The sequence below is a fragment of the Gigantopelta aegis genome, chromosome 12, assembly GCF_016097555.1.
Source record: "Gigantopelta aegis isolate Gae_Host chromosome 12, Gae_host_genome, whole genome shotgun sequence".
NCBI lineage: Eukaryota > Metazoa > Mollusca > Gastropoda > Neomphalida > Peltospiridae > Gigantopelta > Gigantopelta aegis.
The window spans coordinates 15,434,336-15,453,787 of NC_054710.1; the positions used below are offsets into that span (position 1 = coordinate 15,434,336).

General features: G+C 43.3%; 1 protein-coding gene across 1 annotated transcript in view; it reads right to left on the bottom strand.

The window, feature by feature from the left end:
* Nucleotides 1-8,124: 8,124 nt before the first annotated feature.
* LOC121385858 overlaps nt 8,125-19,452 on the bottom strand; it is a 48,492-nt gene continuing 37,164 nt past the window's right edge. Inside the window, exons 14-16 of the mRNA XM_041516647.1 lie at nt 13,418-13,548; nt 11,598-11,697; nt 8,125-8,451 (exon numbers count right to left, since the gene is read on the bottom strand). Of these exons, the coding sequence (XP_041372581.1) occupies nt 8,236-8,451; nt 11,598-11,697; nt 13,418-13,548 (447 nt within the window). The 3' untranslated portion in view covers nt 8,125-8,235. The remainder of the gene's footprint in view (nt 8,452-11,597; nt 11,698-13,417; nt 13,549-19,452) is intronic.

A 19,452-nucleotide genomic window follows, 5' to 3' on the forward strand; every position in this document is an offset into this window, starting at 1 on the left:
TAAAGATAGCTGTATTAGAAGTGTCAGACCCTAGTATCAGCCCGTGAAAATGGACACTAGGTTTGGTTAATCTACAAAAACTGCATCACATTTGGATAAAATGACAAGAGAATGAACTAAGAGTCTGTGCTGCTGACATGGGAAAAATACCCTTAAAAATAGACTACAGCTCATTTCCATAACCTTTACTTTTCAGAGGTATGTGCATTTTTAAAAATATAACAAAATGCATTTCTTGGTATTAGTTGGCATCAATCCCCGCCAGTGGACCCACTGGGCTATGTCTCGTTCCAGCCAGTGCACCACGACTGGTATATCAAAGGCAATGGTATGTGCTATCCTGTCGAGATATGGGATGGTGCATATAAAAGATCCCTTGCTGCTAATCGAAAAGAGTAGCCTATGAAGTGGCGACAGCGGGTTTCCTCTGTCAGTATCTGTATAGTCCTTAACCATATGTGAGACGCCATATAACTGTAAATAAAATGTGTTGAGCGAGTCGTTAAAAATATTTCTTTCACATTTGGACATTTGGATAAAATGACAAGAGAGTGAAATAAGAGTGTGTGAGGTTGACACGGGGAAAATACCCTTAAAAATAAGACTACAGCTTGTTTCCATAACCTTTACTTTTCAGAGGTATGTCGGCTGCTGGATGTCGAACATTTAGTCATATTATTAATCATCGGCTGTTGGATGTCGAACATTTAGTCACATTATTAATCATCGGCTGTTGGATGTCGAACATTCAGTCATATTATTAATCATCGGCCGTTGGATGTCGAACATTCAGTCATATTTGACAGATGGTCTTAGTTTATCCATTAATGGCAAGGAATCTTTCATATTCACCATCCCACAGACAGGATAGCACATTCCACGACCTTCGATATACCAGTCGTGGTGCACTGGCTGGAACGAAGAATAGCCCAATGGGCCCACTGACGTGAATCGATCCTAGACTGACTGCACATCAAGCGAGCGCTTTACCACTGGGCTACGTCCCACCCTTACAGTCCTTCCATAAGCAGCAAGAGATCTTGCATAAGCACCATAAGCAGCAAGAGATCTTGCATAAGCACCATAAGCAGCAAGAGATCTTGTATAAGCACTATAAGCAGCAAGAGATCTTGTATAAGCACCATAAGCAGCAAGAGATCTTGTATAAGCACTATAAGCAGCAAGAGATCTTGTATAAGCAGCAAGAGATCTTGTATAAGCACTATAAGCAGCAAGAGAACTTGTATAAGCACTATAAGCAGCAAGGGATCTTGTATAAGCACTATAAGCAGCAAGAGGTCTTGTATAAGCACTATAAGCAGCAAGAGATCTTGTATAAGCACTATAAGCAGAATGAGATCTTGTATAAGCACTATAAGCAGCAAGAGATCTTGTATAAGCACTATAAGCAGCATGAAATCTTGCATAAGCACTATAAGCAGCAAGAGATCTTGTATAAGCACTATAAGCAGCATGAAATCTTGTATAAGCACTTTCCCAAAAAAAGGGACAGCAGATTCCATGACCTTTGGTAAACCAGTCGAGGGGCACTGTTTGGGATGGTGGAAACCCAATTGAGCCGCCAAAGAGGTTTGATCTTACGACCTATGAGCCCCGGTGGGAATTTACACCAACAAGGCTGGATCCAGTCACAGAACAAAAGAAATGGCATTAAAAAAGGTTGTCTGTGATAAATTTGTTCTAAGAATACTAATAGTGTGTTTTTTATCTCTTTTCTTTCTCTTTCAATAATATTTATTTCTATTCATATACATTTAAACAGAATAAATATATTACTGTTGTGACATGTATGTATTACAAAGAAGACCTAGTAAGTTGTATAACGTGCACCGTATCCATTTGTTCTTTTAAAAAACAATAAAATATATTTCAAGCTAATAAAATCTTTTTTTAAACTGACTGAGAGTGTGTTCTGGTTAATTACATTCGTTTTCCGGGATCAAATGAAAATAACACCCGGAAAGCTAATGACGTCATTAGCAATTGGAACAGGTGAAGTTGACGATTCAAGGGTCTACAGTTAGATTGTAGCCAGGTATTTTTTTCAAGAAATACCAAATATACAGTTAGTTCTGTAGAAAAACTATTCAGTTTACAATGGACATAATCATATGGAGTTTTTAGATTTGTGGGCGTTATTGTCTATTTGATGCACAAAAATGTAAAAAATTTGACCTCACGCTAACGCCTTCGGTCAAAAATGACATTTGTGGGATCAAATAGACAATAACACCCGCAAATCTAAAAACTCCACATGGTTATCTCCTTTGTGGGTGTGTCCACACTGCCAGGGAATGTTCACATCGATTGTGGGCGTGTCTACTTTGACAGGTTGTGTCCACATTCAGTGTACAGGTGTATTATTATTGAGAGTGGGTGTATCTACATTGAGTATGGGCATGACCATGTTGACTGTGGGTTTGACCATGCTCAGTGTGGGTGTGTCTACATTGAGTGTGTCATCATTGAGCATGGGTGTATCCACATTAAATATTGGCATGCCCATGTAAACTTGGTTCAACCACATGCAATGTGGATGTGTCCACATTGCATGTTTACAGTGACAATTCACTGTGTGAATGTTTACAGTTACAGTTTGGTGGTGGAGCGGGGGCGTGTCTTCATTCAGCTGAGTTTGCTGTAATTTTTAAGATGTTATTGACTAACAGACTTTTTACCGATTGTAATTACATATCAAATATATTTTTTTACATACATTTTAGTGGCTGTATATTAAACATGTTTCTGATCGTTCTAATATTTGTACTAGGTTAAATTTCATTTTATTTCCTAAAATATTACTTTTTTCGTACGTACAAAATTATTTGAAGACAAAATCCAGTTTGGGCTTCTTACAAATATTAAAGACCAGAAATGCATTGATTGTACAGACACTGATATTCTAAACCAGAAAATATGTTTAATATGTAAGCTTAATCGTGGAAATAAATTATTAGTCGGAAACATCTTACAATGCATCAAACTCAGGAATGTCCCTTTAAGTGCAACAGGTGTCTTTATGTCAAGTTTGGGCGTGTCTTGGTGTATATCCCTGCACCCACCTGGCATCTTCATCCTCTACCGCTAATAAAGCTGGTCTGACCCACAGCACTAACGACCGCCGGTAGTAGGGGTGCATAGTAGGTGGTTACAAGTGCCTCTTAACAATGCCAGAAGTAACTACTGAACACTCCCCGAAGTGCTCAGACTAAGCCCACAGCTAAAAGCTGATGGGGAACAGGTGTGTGGCACAGATAGCCACAAGAGACAAGCACCTGTCGCAGTTGGAGAGACAAGGACTGGGATGTGGAGGTGGACAGCGAAAGAAGTTGAAAGATATGAGTTGTCAGATCGGGAAGATATGAGATTGAATTCAAAGGAGAGAAAGGAAAGGGGGCACTGGGATAAAAAAAACAAAAAAACAATTTGGGCGTGTCAGTACTGAACATGGGTGTGTCCAAACTTCAGATGGTTTGTGAAATAGGCCCCTGGTCTCTTCAGAAATAAGAAAGAAGTGTTTTATTTAACGACGCACTCAACACATTTTATTTACGGTTATATGGCGTCAGACATATGGTTCAGGACCACACAGATTTTGAGAGGAAACCCGCTGTCGCCACTACATGGGCTACTCTTCCGATTGGCAGCAAGGGATCTTTTATTTGCGCTTCCCACAGGCAGGATAGCACAAACCATGGCCTTTGTTGAACCAGTTATGGATCACTGGTCGGTGCAAGTGGTTTACACCTACCCATTGAGCCTTGCGGAGCACTCACTCAGGGTTTGGAGTCGGTATCTGGATTAAAAACCCCATGCCTCGACTGGGATCCGAACCCAGTACCTACCAGCCTGTAGACCGATGGCCTGCCACGACCAGGCCCTCAAAACTGCTTTCTGTTAGCTGTCTGTATCCGACGACACATCGTTAGAGAAAGTGGCGTCAAGGGGCAAACAACCTCCACTGTACTTCTCTCCCCCCAGCCCCACCCGTGTCCCTGTAAACTGCTTCCTGTTAGCTGTCTGTATCCGACGACACATCGTTAGAGAAAGTGGCGTCAAGGGGAAAACAACCTCCACTGTACTTCTCTCCCCCCAGCCCCACCCGTGCCCCTGTAAACTGCTTTCTGTTAGCTGTCTGTATCCGATGACACATCATTAGAGAAAGTGGCGTCAAGGGGCAAACAACCTTCACTGTATTTCTCCCCCCAGCCCCACCCGTGTCCCTGTAAACTGCTTTCTGTTAGCTGTCTGTATCCGATGACACATCATTAGAGAAAGTGGCGTCAAGGGGCAAACAACCTTCACTGTACTTCCCCGCCACGACGCCACCGAGGCCGGTCTCTTCAGAAATAGTGAAGTTATTTCTTTTACAAACGAACCTCGAATCTGCAAAACAGTTTTAAGTGTAGGGAAGGAGTTCTGATTTCCATGACTTCCAGAAAATCAGTGCTTTACAACTATAGTTAATAGTTTGTTTTGTTTAACGACACCACTAGAGCACATTGATTTAGTAATCATCGGCTGTCAAACATTTGGTAATTTTGACATATAGTCTTAGAGAGGAAACCTATATTTGTTCATTACTAGCAAGGAATCGTTTATATGCACCATCCCAGACAGGATAGCACATACCACAGCCTTTGATATACCAGTTGTGGTGCACTGGCTGGAATGAGAAATAGCCCAATGGGCCCACTGATGGTGATCGATAGCAAACCAACCGTGCATCAAGCGAGTGCTCTACTACTGGGCTACATCCCGCCCCAACGCTTTACAACTATAGCCTATTTGTTGCATGTTGCATGCAACAAACCATGGCACCGACTGGCTATTTGGTACATTATTGTGTGACCAGCCATACTGGGGGGAGAGGGAGGGGAGTGTGTCTCACATATTTGGTAAACAGAACATACATTTTGTTTATAAAAGCGGCACATATTTTCTGCCTTGAATTATGTAACTGTTTGCAGCAAATAGATTTATCTTCAGACAGTTTTTGCAAAATATGGCATGTGATTTGTTATTTTGTATATATGTATGTATGTATGTATGTGTGTGTGTGTGTATATATATATATACTCTTCAAAAAAAAGTACCGGAAGTCTAATAAGAATTTACAATAGCCAAAATAGTAAGGTATATTAGCTGTAGGGAATGGTCACATGATAATAGTGAATTAATTGGGCAAACATTACAACCGGTAGTTCAGTATTACAGTAGGTTTAATGACCACCAAAGATCTTGAAGGACTATTGGGGTCAGAACTGAAATTTGAAAGGTTTTTTTTATCCGTAATAAAAATGACTAAAAACAAAACAATAACAACTGTATCATCAACAGAATGAAAAAGATTGAAAAAAAAAATGTTTCACAGTGATTGATGGACCTTCCTGGAAATTGTCAAAATTGAGAATGACACCCAACAAACATGTATGGGGCAACTGCATGATGCATGTGCAAACTATGGAATGTGTTTCAGTGTGTTCATAAACAGACCTGAACGTTCTTTTCTAGGATGTCTGTGGTCAAAATGTGTTCGGTCTAATAGTTGATATTAACATTGATATTCCAGGTTACCCTACTTTTTTTGAAGAGTATATATACACACACACAGACACACTATTACAATAATATGCATAATATTATGGTATTTTGTGGTTATTATTGAGTAACCGGTACACAAACCAAAAGTTTTCTTCAGTATTGCATTGTGATTTGCTACACACGTTAAAAATTGATACACAACTGTAAGTCATTAAAGTTTTCAAAACAGATTTTATGTCAAATATAACAAATTATTATAAGTCATCCTCATACCAGGTGTAATATTAATTTGAGGTATCACCCCTAACCCCTTCCTTCTCAAACCCTGCCTCAAGGGGCAAACAACCTCCACTGTACCTCCCCCCCCACCCCAGCCCCACCCGTGTCCCTGTAAACTGTAATATTAATTTGAGGTATCACCCCTAACCCCTTCCTTCTCAAACCCTGCCTCAAGGGGCAAACAACCTCCACTGTACCTCCCCCCCCCCCACCCCAGCCGCACCCGTGTCCCTGTAAACTGTAATATTAATTTGAGGTATCACCCCTAACCTCTTCCTTCTCAAACCCTGCCTCAAGGGGCAAACAACCTTCACTGTACCTCCCCCCCCCCCCCAGCCCCACCCATGTCCATGTAAACTGCTTTCTGTTAGCTGTCTGTATCCGACGACACATCGTTAGAGAAAGTGGCGTCAAGGGGCAAACAACCTCCACTGTACTTCTCTCACCCCAGCCCCACCCATGGCCCTGAAAACTGCTTTCTGTTAGCTGTCTGTATCCGATGACACATCATTAGAGAAAGTGGTGTCAAGGGGCAAACAACCTCCACTGTACTTCTCTCACCCCAGCCCCACCCGTGGCCCTCAAAACTGCTTTCTGTTAGCTGTCTGTATCCGACGACACATCGTTAGAGAAAGTGGCGTCAAGGGGCAAACAACCTCCACTGTACTTCTCTCCCCCCAGCCCCACCCGTGTCCCTGTAAACTGCTTCCTGTTAGCTGTCTGTATCCGACGACACATCGTTAGAGAAAGTGGCGTCAAGGGGAAAACAACCTCCACTGTACTTCTCTCCCCCCAGCCCCACCCGTGCCCCTGTAAACTGCTTTCTGTTAGCTGTCTGTATCCGATGACACATCATTAGAGAAAGTGGCGTCAAGGGGCAAACAACCTTCACTGTATTTCTCCCCCCAGCCCCACCCGTGTCCCTGTAAACTGCTTTCTGTTAGCTGTCTGTATCCGATGACACATCATTAGAGAAAGTGGCGTCAAGGGGCAAACAACCTTCACTGTACTTCCCCCCCCACCCAGCCCCACCCATGTCCCTGTAAACTGCTTTCTGTTAGCTGTCTGTATCGAACGCATCGTTAGAGAAAGTGGCAGCAAGGGGAAAACAATCTCCACTGTACTTCTCCTCCCCCCCAGCCCCACCCGTGTCCCTGTAAACTGCTTTCTGTTAGCTGTCTGTATCCAATGACACATCGTTAGACAAAGTGGTGTCAAGGGGCAAACAATCTCCCCTAAACTTCTCCCCCCCCCAGCCCCACCCGTGCCCCTGTAAACTGCTTTCTGTTAGATGTCTGTATCCGATGACACATCATTAGAGAAAGTGGTGTCAAGGGGCAAACAACCTCCACTGTACTCCCCCCCCCCCCCCCGTGTCCCTGTAAACTGCTTTCTGTTAGCTGTCTGTATCCGACACATCGTTAGAGAAAGTGGCAGCAAGGGGAAAACAACCTCCACTGTACTTCTCCCCCCAGCCCCAACCATATCCCTGTAAACTGCTTTCTGTTAGCTGTCTGTATCCGATGACACATCATTAGAGAAAGTGGTGTCAAGGGGCAAACAACCTCCACTGTACATCTCCCCCCCCCCCCCCCCCCCCCGGCTCCACCCGTGTCCCTGTAAACTGCTTTCTGTTAGCTGTCTGTATCCGACGACACATCGTTAGAGAAAGTGGCGTCAAGGGGCAAACAACCTCCACTGTACTTCTCCCCCCCCCCCCCCCCAGCCCCACCCGTGTCCCTGTAAACTACTTTCTGTTAGCTGTATCCGACACATCATTAGTATAAGTGGCGTCATGGGGCAAACAACCTCCACTGTACTTCTCCCCCCAGCCCCACCCATGTTCCTGTAATTTGCTTTCTGTTAGCTGTCTGTATCCGACACATCGTTAGAGAAAGTGGCATCAAGGGGCAAACAACCTCCACTGTACCCCCCCCACCCATCCCCCATTGTCCCTGTAAAATGCTTTCTGTTAGATGTCTATATCCGATGACACATCGTTAGAGAAAGTGGTGTCAAGGGGCAAACAACCTCCACTGTACTTCCCCCCCCCTCCCCCCAGCCCCACCTGTGTCCCTGTAAACTACTTTCTGTTAGTTGTATCCAACACATAGTTAGAGAAAGTGGCATCAAGGGGCAAACAACCTCCACTGTACTCCCCCGCCCCCCCCCAGCCCCACCTGTGTCCCTGTAAATTGCTTTCTGTTAGCTGTCTATATCCGACACATCATTAGAGAAAGTGGTGTCAAGGGGCAAACAACCTCCACTGTACTCCCCCCCCCCCCCCCCCCCCCAGCCCCACCTGTGTCCCTGTAAACTGCTTTCTGCTGGCTGTCTGTATCCGACACATTGCTAGAGAAAGTGGCCGGTATCACAGTCGTTCATGGTTTATCATGAAACATCACCAGTTCTGCCTTGAACAGAGAATCTGATCGGCTGTGGTTCTTTGTTCGCTGAGTTGCCTCCCTTGTTTAGTCTGTCGTAACGCTGTTGCGCCTGCAGCCAGCGTTTACTTTGTTGGACGTCGCTGACATCGTCCAGTGATGTGCCCACGGCGGCGACAGACCCGAGACCAGCCGACTGGTTTCCTCGATACGTCACGGCAATCTGGAAGTAACAACAGGCATCGAAATAAGCATTGTGTCTGGTAACCCATTTACAGATTACCACAAAATGTAGCCTGGTAACCTATAGGTTACCACAACTATATTAAAGTTAGAATTGAATTCCTGTTACTACTACTTGACAACGCCCTTACATGTGAGCCAGATGATTATTTTAGTATACATGCATATATGAACGTTTTGTAATTGTATTGGTGTGCGCGAACATCGGTACGAGAAAACAAAATGTGGAAGTAAATTTATCTAGTGGACGCTGCTTAAATGCGGAATGACTATAATTGCTTGCAATTGCACAAGTACGAGTGAACACTGAGTAAATAACTACTATTGCCATGCCAGGCAATGCTTCTAGATTATGGTAGCCCCACTCCCATAGCTAGTGATATTCAATGCTGGGCTAGTAAATAACTACTATTGCCATGCCAGACAGGGCTTCTAGATTATGGCAGCCCCACTCCCATGCTAGTAAATAACTACTATTGCCATGCCAGGCAATGCTTCTAGATTATGGCAGTCCCACTCCCATAGCTAGTGATATTCAATGCTGGGCTAGTAAATAACTACTACTTCTTTTTTTTTGTACTACTACTACTGCCATGCCCATCGGCCAGTGAATTTTGTTTTTGTCAAATGTTGCAGTTAATTCTATTTTGTAAATATGAATACTCTGCCCCCACCTCAAGCCCCCAATGTTTGAGTTTTTAAGCTCTATCTCCAAGCTCTATCTCCCTTTTTAGGCGACATATCTGATTATTACTATTATTTAGTAAAATGGTATTAAAGTCGCACACCCTAGTTTCAGCGAAAATTAATTCTAATTTTGGTTAATCTACAAAACTGTAACACACTTAGATCACGTTTTATAAAATAGAGTGAAAAAGAAGGTTTTATATCGTTAAATACCATGGGAATCCCCGTGACCCAATTACTTGAAATAATTTGGAAAGTTAGTATTCTGATGTCACTGGTAGATGTTGCTCGAAGCACAGAAATGCCTATGTCACAACAAATTTCCCAGAGTGCACACAGACTTGGGGTGCGTTCCTTTCACCTCTCCTGGGCATGTTCCAACTGTTCTGTCCTCTCCAGATATCGTAAGACTTATTGGTTTTAAGGGTTTGTAACATTTTGTATTGAGATACTTACTTGTCTGAACTTTATTGTTAATGAAAATGTTCACAAACTGTGAAGAAAAACCTCACAAATGAACGACAAGCAAACGACAACAAATCGGATGTTGATTGCGCAAACTGTGCACGAGAAAACAAACCGAACCAAAATGATAACGGTCACGTGGTATACCAACGTATGTGACGTTGAAATGGGAAGATCCCCTCTAAAAATAGATTAGACCGTGTCTGCTCAACATTTTTTTCTCAGACGCGCGTGCGTTTTTAAGAAACACCGGATTACCAGGATTACCAAAAAACATTTCAGGTGAATGGAAATGTATATTCTAAATAATAAAATGTAAGTAAAGTGCAATTTTATTTGTGAGAAAATGGGTTTAACAGCGAAAAACAACAGCGTAATGGTTAACAACTAGGGCGTGTTCCTTTAAGTAAAAGTAAAGTAGGGCTAGTGAATTTTTAATCATGGCTAGTAAATTATTTAAATCACTGATCCCATGGCTAGTGGATTTTATAAAAATTCTAGAAGCTCTGTGTTTAAAATCTGCAATCATGTTATAATGCGGTCATTCACATTTGAAACCAGGCAAGCGATAGATCGCTCACTTCATAAGCTGCAGGCGAGCGATAGATCACTCCCCTCATAAGCTGCAGGTGAGCGATAGATCACTCCCCTCATAAGCTGCAGGCGAGCGATAGATCACTCCCCTCATAAGCTGCAGGCGAGCGATAGATCACTCCCCACATAAGCTGCAGGCGAGCGATAGATCACTCCCCTCATAAGCTGCAGGCATCACTCCCCTCATAAGCTGCAGGCATCACTCCCCTCATAAGCTGCAGGCGAGCGATAGATCCCCACATAAGCTGCAGGCGAGTGATATATCACTCCCCTCATAAGCTGCAGGCGAGAGATTTGTGTTCCATGACAAAAATAAATTCTGAATTGCATACATTGAACTAAGAAGGAACCAAGGAAATGTTTTATTTAACGACGCTCTAAACACATTTTATTTACGGTTATACGGCGTCAGACATATGGTTAAGGACCACACAGATATTGATAGATGAAACTTGCTGTCGCCACTTCATGGGCGACTCTTTTCGAGTAGCAGCAAGGGATCTTTTATATGCACCATCCCACAGACAGAGTAGTATATACCATGGCTTTTGATATACCAGTCGTGGTGCACTGGCTGGAACGAGAAATAGCCCAATGGGCCCACCGACAGGGATCGATCCAGTGGCTTAGCGTGGGTTGCCAGCCCTCGGGACAAGGCAAGTATTGTGCCCCCTAAACAGTGGACCATTAGCACTCCCCGAGTCCCTTCCACCGGTCCAGAATCTTGGGCCCAGCCACGCTACACCACTGTACATGCCACAGACTTTGTGTTATTGTGATAATAAGAACACTGCACCACTCACCGGTTCCGACATTCCTGAACCCTGTTTTATAGTAATCTGCAATATATTTGTTATTATGATGATAAGAACACTGCACCACTCACCGGTTCCGACATTCCTGAACCCTGTTTTATTGTAATCTGCAATGTATTTGTTATTATGATGATAAGAACACTGCACCACTCACCGGTTCCGACATTCCTGAACCCTGTTTTATAGTAATCTGCAATGTATTTGTTATTATGATGATAAGAACACTGCACCACTCACCGGTTCCGACATTCCTGAACCCTGTTTTATTGTAATCTGCAATGTATTTGTTATTGTGATAAGAACACTGCACCACTCACCGGTTCCGACATTCCTGAACCCTGTTTTATAGTAATCTGCAATGTATTTGTATTATGATGATAAGAACACTGCACCACTCACCGGTTCCGACATTCCTGAACCCTGTTTTATAGTAATCTGCAATGTATTTGTTACTTTGATGTTAAGAACACTGCACCGCTCACCGGTTCCGACATTCCTGAACCCTGTTTTATTGTAATCTGCAATGTATTTGTTATTGTGATGATAAGAACACTGCACCACTCACCGGTTCCGACATTCCTGAAGCTTGTTTTCCTAGACCTTGACCTTCCTTCCATCCCATCTTGGCGAGAAGTTTGTGACCTATGTTTTCCTGGGAGATCGGTCTAAAACAAACAAAACCTTCTGTTTGAAATCCATTGTTACTGATCAATGCAAAAAGATCTAACTGTTCAAAACCATTATCAGGAATTAATTACTCTTATCATTACTGTATGATTTTCTTAACTCTAAATCTAACGCAAACCCATTTTCTTTCTCGGGGAGGCCCCCCATATCTCCTATCGACTGCGGTTGCATTCAGCAAACACATTGTAAATATTTAATTTCATAGTGCTATACCCAAAAATTTCGTTCTGGCAGAAACACCGTCTCTGTATCTCAATGTCTGTATATTCAACAAACAATAAATTATACATAGACTGCAGTGTTTCAATGTCTGTGTATTTAACAAACAAATAAATTACACATAGACTGCAGTGTTTCAATGTCTGTGTATTTAACAAACGAATAAATTACACATAGACTGCAGTGTTCCAATGTCTGTGGATTCAACAAACTAATAAATTATATATAGACTGCAGTGTTTCCATGTCTGTGTATTCAACAAACAAATAAATTACACATAGACTGCAGTGTTTCAATGTCTGTGTATTCAACAAACTAATAAATTACACATAGACTGCAGTGTTTCAATGTCTGTGTATTCAACAAACTATAGACTGCAGTGTTTCAATGTCTGTGTATTCAACAAACTAATAAATTACACATAGACTGCAGTGTTCCAATGTCTGTGTATTCAACAAACTATAGACTGCAGTGTTTCAATGTCTGTGTATTCAACAAACTAATAAATTACACATAGACTGCAGTGTTCCAATGTCTGTGTATTCAACAAACTATAGACTGCAGTGTTTCAATGTCTGTGTATTCAACAAACAAATAAATTACACATAGACTGCAGTGGTTCAATGTCTGTGTATTTAACAAACGAATAAATTATACATAGACTGCAGTGGTTCAATGTCTGCGTCTTTAACAAACCCACAAAATACAAAGATTATGTTTCAATGTTGTGTATTTAATTATGTATTTAATAAAACCGCAAGCTTTTTTCCATTTTTCCATTAGCAGCAAGGGATCTTTTATATGCATTTTCCCACAGACAGGAAAGCACATACCACAGCCTTTTACCGGTTATTTTGCACTGGTTGGAACAAGATTTAAACCCAATCTGTTGAATGGCTCCACTGAGGTGGTTCGATCCTGCGACGTCAGGCCTCTGAAATTTTTTTTTCTCTTGCATTGAATTTATGACATCATTTACATGGGTTAGCTGAATTTGTTTTTGCATAACCCACAAATAGATTACGTAAATTTTCAATTCACAGAGACCTGGACGCAAGCACCACAGGCGAGCACTCAACCGACTGAGCTAAATCCCGCTCAGTTAAATAGAGAATAACTAGTTAATGACGTCAGATATCTGCTTTATCCTGTGAAGATAACAATGAGAAAGCCGAGCGGAATTTCTCATTCGGCCTGGACATAATAAAGTGGATATCCAACATCAGTAACTAGTTATTATCTTTATCCTGCAGACCATAAAAATTAAGGGGAAAAGCTATTATTTCTGTTATTTCAGCCACATTGTATGATGACCTAGAGGTCAAATGAGCAATTTTGTAATGTAGGCTATGCATGCGATGCCATATGATTGACATCAAAAGTCATAATCTGCTAGTATATGTTTATGACTTTGCTTTAATCAGTCATCCTAATCGACCAATAGAAACAGCGGTTGCAGGATAAAGGGACTTAGTTCACCTGTGTACAGAAGCCGGTTGTTGGGTCTTGGCGTGAGGAACATCGCTCCCGATCGTCTGTCGGCGAATCTCAGCCTTGTCAGCATATGCAGGGTTGTGGATAGCAGCCGTGTTGTCGACGTACGTACAGTTCTAAAGGAGAGAAAAGGAGAGAAATAGTGAGTTGTGGATAGCAGCCGTGTTGTCGACGCACGTACAGTTCTAACGGAGAGAAAAGGAGAGAAATAGTGGGTTGTGGATAGCAGCCGTGTTGTCGACGTACGTACAGTTCTAACGGAGAGAAAAGGAGAGAAATAGTGGGTTGTGGATAGCAGCCGTGTTGTCGACGTACGTACAGTTCTAACGGAGAGAAAAGGAGAGAAATAGTGGGTTGTGGATAGCAGCCGTGTTGTCGACGTACGTACAGTTCTAACGGAGTAGTGGGTTGTGGATAGCAGCCGTGTTGTCGACGTACGTACAGTTCTAACGGAGAGAAAAGGAGAGAAATACGCCGTGTTGTCGACGTACGTACAGTTCTAACGGAGAGAAAAGGAGAGAAATAGTGGGTTGTGGATAGCAGCCGTGTTGTCGACGTACGTACGTAACGTACAGTTCTAAGCGGACGTACGTACAGTTCTAACGAAAAAAGGAGAGAAATAGTGGGTTGTGGATAGCAGCCGTGTTGTCGACGTACGTACAGTTCTAACGGAGAGAAAAGGAGAGAAATAGTGGGTTGTGGATAGCAGCCGTGTTGTCGACGTACGTACAGTTCTAACGGAGAGAAAAGGAGAGAAATAGTGGGTTGTGGATAGCAGCCGTGTTGTCGACGTACGTACAGTTCTAACGGAGAGAAAAGGAGAGAAATAGTGGGTTGTGGATAGCAGCCGTGTTGTCGACGTACGTAGAGAAATAACGGTTGAGGATAGGAGCCGTGTTGTCGACGTACGAGTTCTAACGGAGAGAAAAGGAGAGAAATAGGGTTGTGGATAGCAGCCGTGTTGTCGACGTACGTACAGTTCTAACGGAGAGAAAAGGAGAGAAATAGTGGGTTGTGGATAGCAGCCGTGTTGTCGACGTACGTACAGTTCTAACGGAGAGAAAAGGAGAGAAATAGTGGGTTGTGGATAGCAGCCGTGTTGTCGACGTACGTACAGTTCTAACGGAGAGAAAAGGAGAGAGTGGGTTGTGGATAGCAGCCGTGTTGTCGACGTACGTACAGTTCTAACGGAGAGAAAAGGAGAGAAATAGTGGGTTGTGGATAGCAGCCGTGTTGTCGACGTACGTACAGTTTGTGGATAGCAGCCGTGTTGTCGACGTACGTACAGTTCTAACGGAGAGAAAAGGAGAGAAATAGTGGGTTGTGGATAGCAGCCGTGTTGTCGACGTACGTACAGTTCTAACGGAGAGAAAAGGAGAGAAATAGTGGGTTGTGGATAGCAGCCGTGTTGTCGACGTACGTACAGTTCTAACGGAGAGAAAAGGAGAGAAATAGTGGGTTGTGGATAGCAGCCGTGTTGTCGACGTACGTACAGTTCTAACGTAGTGGGTTGTGGATAGCAGCCGTGTTGTCGACGTACGTACAGTTCTAACGGAGAGAAAAGGAGAGAAATAGTGGGTTGTGGATAGCAGCCGTGTTGTCGACGTACGTACAGTTCTAACGGAGAGAAAAGGAGAGAAATAGTGGGTTGTGGATAGCAGCCGTGTTGTCGACGTACGTACAGTTGTTGTGGATAGCAGCCGTGTTGTCGACGTACGTACAGTTCTAACGGAGAGAAAAGGAGAGAAATAGTGGGTTGTGGATAGCAGCCGTGTTGTCGACGTACGTACAGTTCTAACGGAGAGAAAAGGAGAGAAATAGTGGGTTGTGGATAGCAGCCGTGTTGTCGACGTACGTACAGTTCTAACGGAGAGTGGGTTGTGGATAGCAGCCGTGTTGTCGACGTACGTACAGTTCTAGAGAGAAAAGGAGAGAAATAGTGGGTTGTGGATAGCAGCCGTGTTGTCGACGTACGTACAGTTCTAACGGAGAGAAAAGGAGAGAAATAGTGGGTTGTGGATAGCAGCCGTGTTGTCGACGTACGTACAGTTCTAACGGAGAGAAAAGGAGAGAAATAGTGGGTTGTGGATAGCAGCCGTGTTGTCGACGTACGTACAGTTCCGTGTTGTGGATAGCAGCCGTGTTGTCGACGTACGTACAGTTCTAACGGAGAGAAAAGGAGAGAAATAGTGGGTTGTGGATAGCAGCCGTGTTGTCGACGTACGTACAGTTCTAACGGAGAGAAAAGGAGAGAAATAGTGGGTTGTGGATAGCAGCCGTGTTGTCGACGTACGTACAGTTCTACGGAGAGAAAAGGAGAGAAAAATACAGTTCTAACGGAGAGAAAAGGAGAGAAATAGTGGGTTGTGGATAGCAGCCGTGTTGTCGACGTACGTACAGTTCTAACGGAGAGAAAAGGAGAGAAATAGTGGGTTGTGGATAGCAGCCGTGTTGTCGACGTACGTACAGTTCTAACGGAGAGAAAAGGAGAGAAATAGTGGGTTGTGGATAGCAGCCGTGTTGTCGACGTACGTACAGTTCTAACGGAGAGAAAAGGAGAGAAATAGCAGCCGTGTTGTCGACGTACGTACAGTTCTAACAGCCGTGTTGTCGACGTACGTACAGTTCTAAGGAGAGAAAAGGAGAAAATAGTGGGTTGTGGATAGCAGCCGTGTTGTCGACGTACGTACAGTTCTAACGGAGAGAAAAGGAGAGAAATAGTGGGTTGTGGATAGCAGCCGTGTTGTCGACGTACGTACAGTTCTAACGGAGAGAAAAGGAGAGAAATAGTGGGTTGTGGATAGCAGCCGTGTTGTCGACGTACGTACAGTTCTAACGGAGAGAAAAGGAGAGAAATAGTGGGTTGTGGATAGCAGCCGTGTTGTCGACGTACGTACAGTTCTAACGGAGAGAAAAGGAGAGAAATAGTGGGTTGTGGATAGCAGCCGTGTTGTCGACGTACGTACAGTTCTAACGGAGAGAAAAGGAGAGAAATAGTGGGTTGTGGATAGCAGCCGTGTTGTCGACGTACGTACAGTTCTAACGGAGAGAAAAGGAGAGAAATAGTGGGTTGTGGATAGCAGCCGTGTTGTCGACGTACGTACAGTTCTAACGGAGAGAAAAGGAGAGAAATAGTGGGTTGTGGATAGCAGCCGTGTTGTCGACGTACGTACAGTTCTAACGGAGAGAAAAGGAGAGAAATAGTGGGTTGTGGATAGCAGCCGTGTTGTCGACGTACGTACAGTTCTAACGGAGAGAAAAGGAGAGAAATAGTGGGTTGTGGATAGCAGCCGTGTTGTCGACGTACGTACAGTTCTAACGGAGAGAAAAGGAGAGAAATAGTGGGTTGTGGATAGCAGCCGTGTTGTCGACGTACGTACAGTTCTAACGGAGAGAAAAGGAGAGAAATAGTGGGTTGTGGAAGCCGTGTTGTCGACGTACGTACAGTTCTAACGGAGAGAAAAGGAGAGAAATAGTGGGTTGTGGATAGCAGCCGTGTTGTCGACGTACGTACAGTTCTAACGGAGAGAAAAGGAGAGAAATAGTGGGTTGTGGATAGCAGCCGTGTTGTCGACGTACGTACAGTTCTAACGGAGAGAAAAGGAGAGAAATAGTGGGTTGTGGATAGCAGCCGTGTTGTCGACGTACGTACAGTTCTAACGGAGAGAAAAGGAGAGAAATAGTGGGTTGTGGATAGCAGCCGTGTTGTCGACGTACGTACAGTTCTAACGGAGAGAAAAGGAGAGAAATAGTGGGTTGTGGATAGCAGCCGTGTTGTCGACGTACGTACAGTTCTAACGGAGAGAAAAGGAGAGAAATAGTGGGTTGTGGATAGAGCCGTGTTGTCGACGTACGTACAGTTCTAACGGAGAGAAAAGGAGAGAAATAGTGGGTTGTGGATAGCAGCCGTGTTGTCGACGTACGTACAGTTCTAACGAGAGAAAAGAGAGAAATAGTGGGTTGTGGAGAGCCGTGTTGTCGAACGTACAGTAAAGTGGGTTGTGGATAGCAGCCGTGTTGTCGACGTACGTACAGTTCTAAAGGAGAGAAAAGGAGAGAAATAGTGGGTTGTGGATAGCAGCCGTGTTGTCGACGTACGTACAGTTCTAACGGAGAGAAAAGGAGAGAAATAGTGGGTTGTGGATAGCAGCCGTGTTGTCGACGTACGTACAGTTCTAACGGAGAGAAAAGGAGAGAAATAGTGGGTTGTGGATAGCAGCCGTGTTGTCGACGTACGTACAGTTCTAACGGAGAGAAAAGGAGAGAAATAGTGGGTTGTGGATAGCAGCCGTGTTGTCGACGTACGTACAGTTCTAACGGAGAGAAAAGGAGAGAAATAGTGGGTTGTGGATAGCAGCCGTGTTGTCGACGTACGTACAGTTCTAACGGAGAGAAAAGGAGAGAAATAGTGGGTTGTGGATAGCAGCCGTGTTGTCGACGTACGTACAGTTCTAACGGAGAGAAAAGGAGAGAAATAGTGGGTTGTGGATAGCAGCCGTGTTGTCGACGTACGTACAGTTCTAACGGAGAGAAAAGGAGAGAAATAGTGGGTTGTGGATAGCAGCCGTGTTGTCGACGTACGTACAGTTCTAACGGAGAGAAAAGGAGAGAAATAGTGGGTTGTGGATAGCAGCCGTGTTGTCGACGTACGTACAGTTCTAACGGAGAGAAAAGGAGAGAAATAGTGGGTTGTGGATAGCAGCCGTGTTGTCGACGTACGTACAGTTCTAACGGAGAGAAAAGGAGAGAAATAGTGGGTTGTGGATAGCAGCCGTGTTGTCGACGTACGTACAGTTCTAACGGAGAGAAAAGGAGAGAAATAGTGGGTTGTGGATAGCAGCCGTGTTGTCGACGTACGTACAGTTCTAACGGAGAGAAAAGGAGAGAAATAGTGGGTTGTGGATAGCAGCCGTGTTGTCGACGTACGTACAGTTCTAACGGAGAGAAAAGGAGAGAAATAGTGGGTTGTGGATAGCAGCCGTGTTGTCGACGTACCTACAGTTCTAACGGAGAGAAAAGGAGAGAAATAGTGGGTTGTGGATAGCAGCCGTGTTGTCGACGTACCTACAGTTCTAACGGAGAGAAAAGGAGAGAAATAGTGGGTTGTGGATAGCAGCCGTGTTGTCGACGTACGTACAGTTCTAACGGAGAGAAAAGGAGAGAAATAGTGGGTTGTGGATAGCAGCCGTGTTGTCGACGTACGTACAGTTCTAAAGGAGAGAAAAGGAGAGAAATAGTGGGTTGTGGATAGCAGCCGTGTTGTCGACGTACGTACAGTTCTAAAGGAGAGAAAAGGAGAGAAATAGTTCTATAACACATCAGCACATTTTTACAGTGGTACTTGATGTCTAACAAATGGTTATTTTGACACTTGGTCTATTTTATGAATTGAATGTGATACATTTTGACATTAATGCAAGAATGAAACACAGGACCTCTTTAAACGCTGTATGAATGGGGTACTTTTTATTGTAGTGCTTATAAATAAAAGAAAATGGTTATTTTGACACTTGGTCTATTTTATAAATCTAAAATAAATGTTTACATTAATGCAAGAATGATTCACAGAACCATTTATACACCGCATGAACTGGGTACTTGTCATATATGTGGTGCTTATAATTAAAAGAGAAACAAATTTCAGGACAAGAATTTCACAAAAGTGAATGTCTCAGCATTCTCGCTGGGTGATCCTGACTTGTCTAGATAATGTCGTCTCTCGTTCATTGGAATTAGTCTTAGTGAACTGATCAAAGTACAAATATTACATTTTAATAAAGGGACATTCCTGAGTTTGCTGCAATTTTTAAGATGTTGTCGACTAACAGAGACTTTATAATGATTATAATTACATATCAAATATATTTTTCTGCATAAAATATTTGTGGCTGTATATTAAACATGTTTTTGAATGTTATATTTGTACTAGGTTAAATTTCATTTTATTTCCTAAACAAATTTTTTTTCGTACATATGAAATTATTTGAAGACAAAATCCAGTTTGGGCTTCTTACAAATAT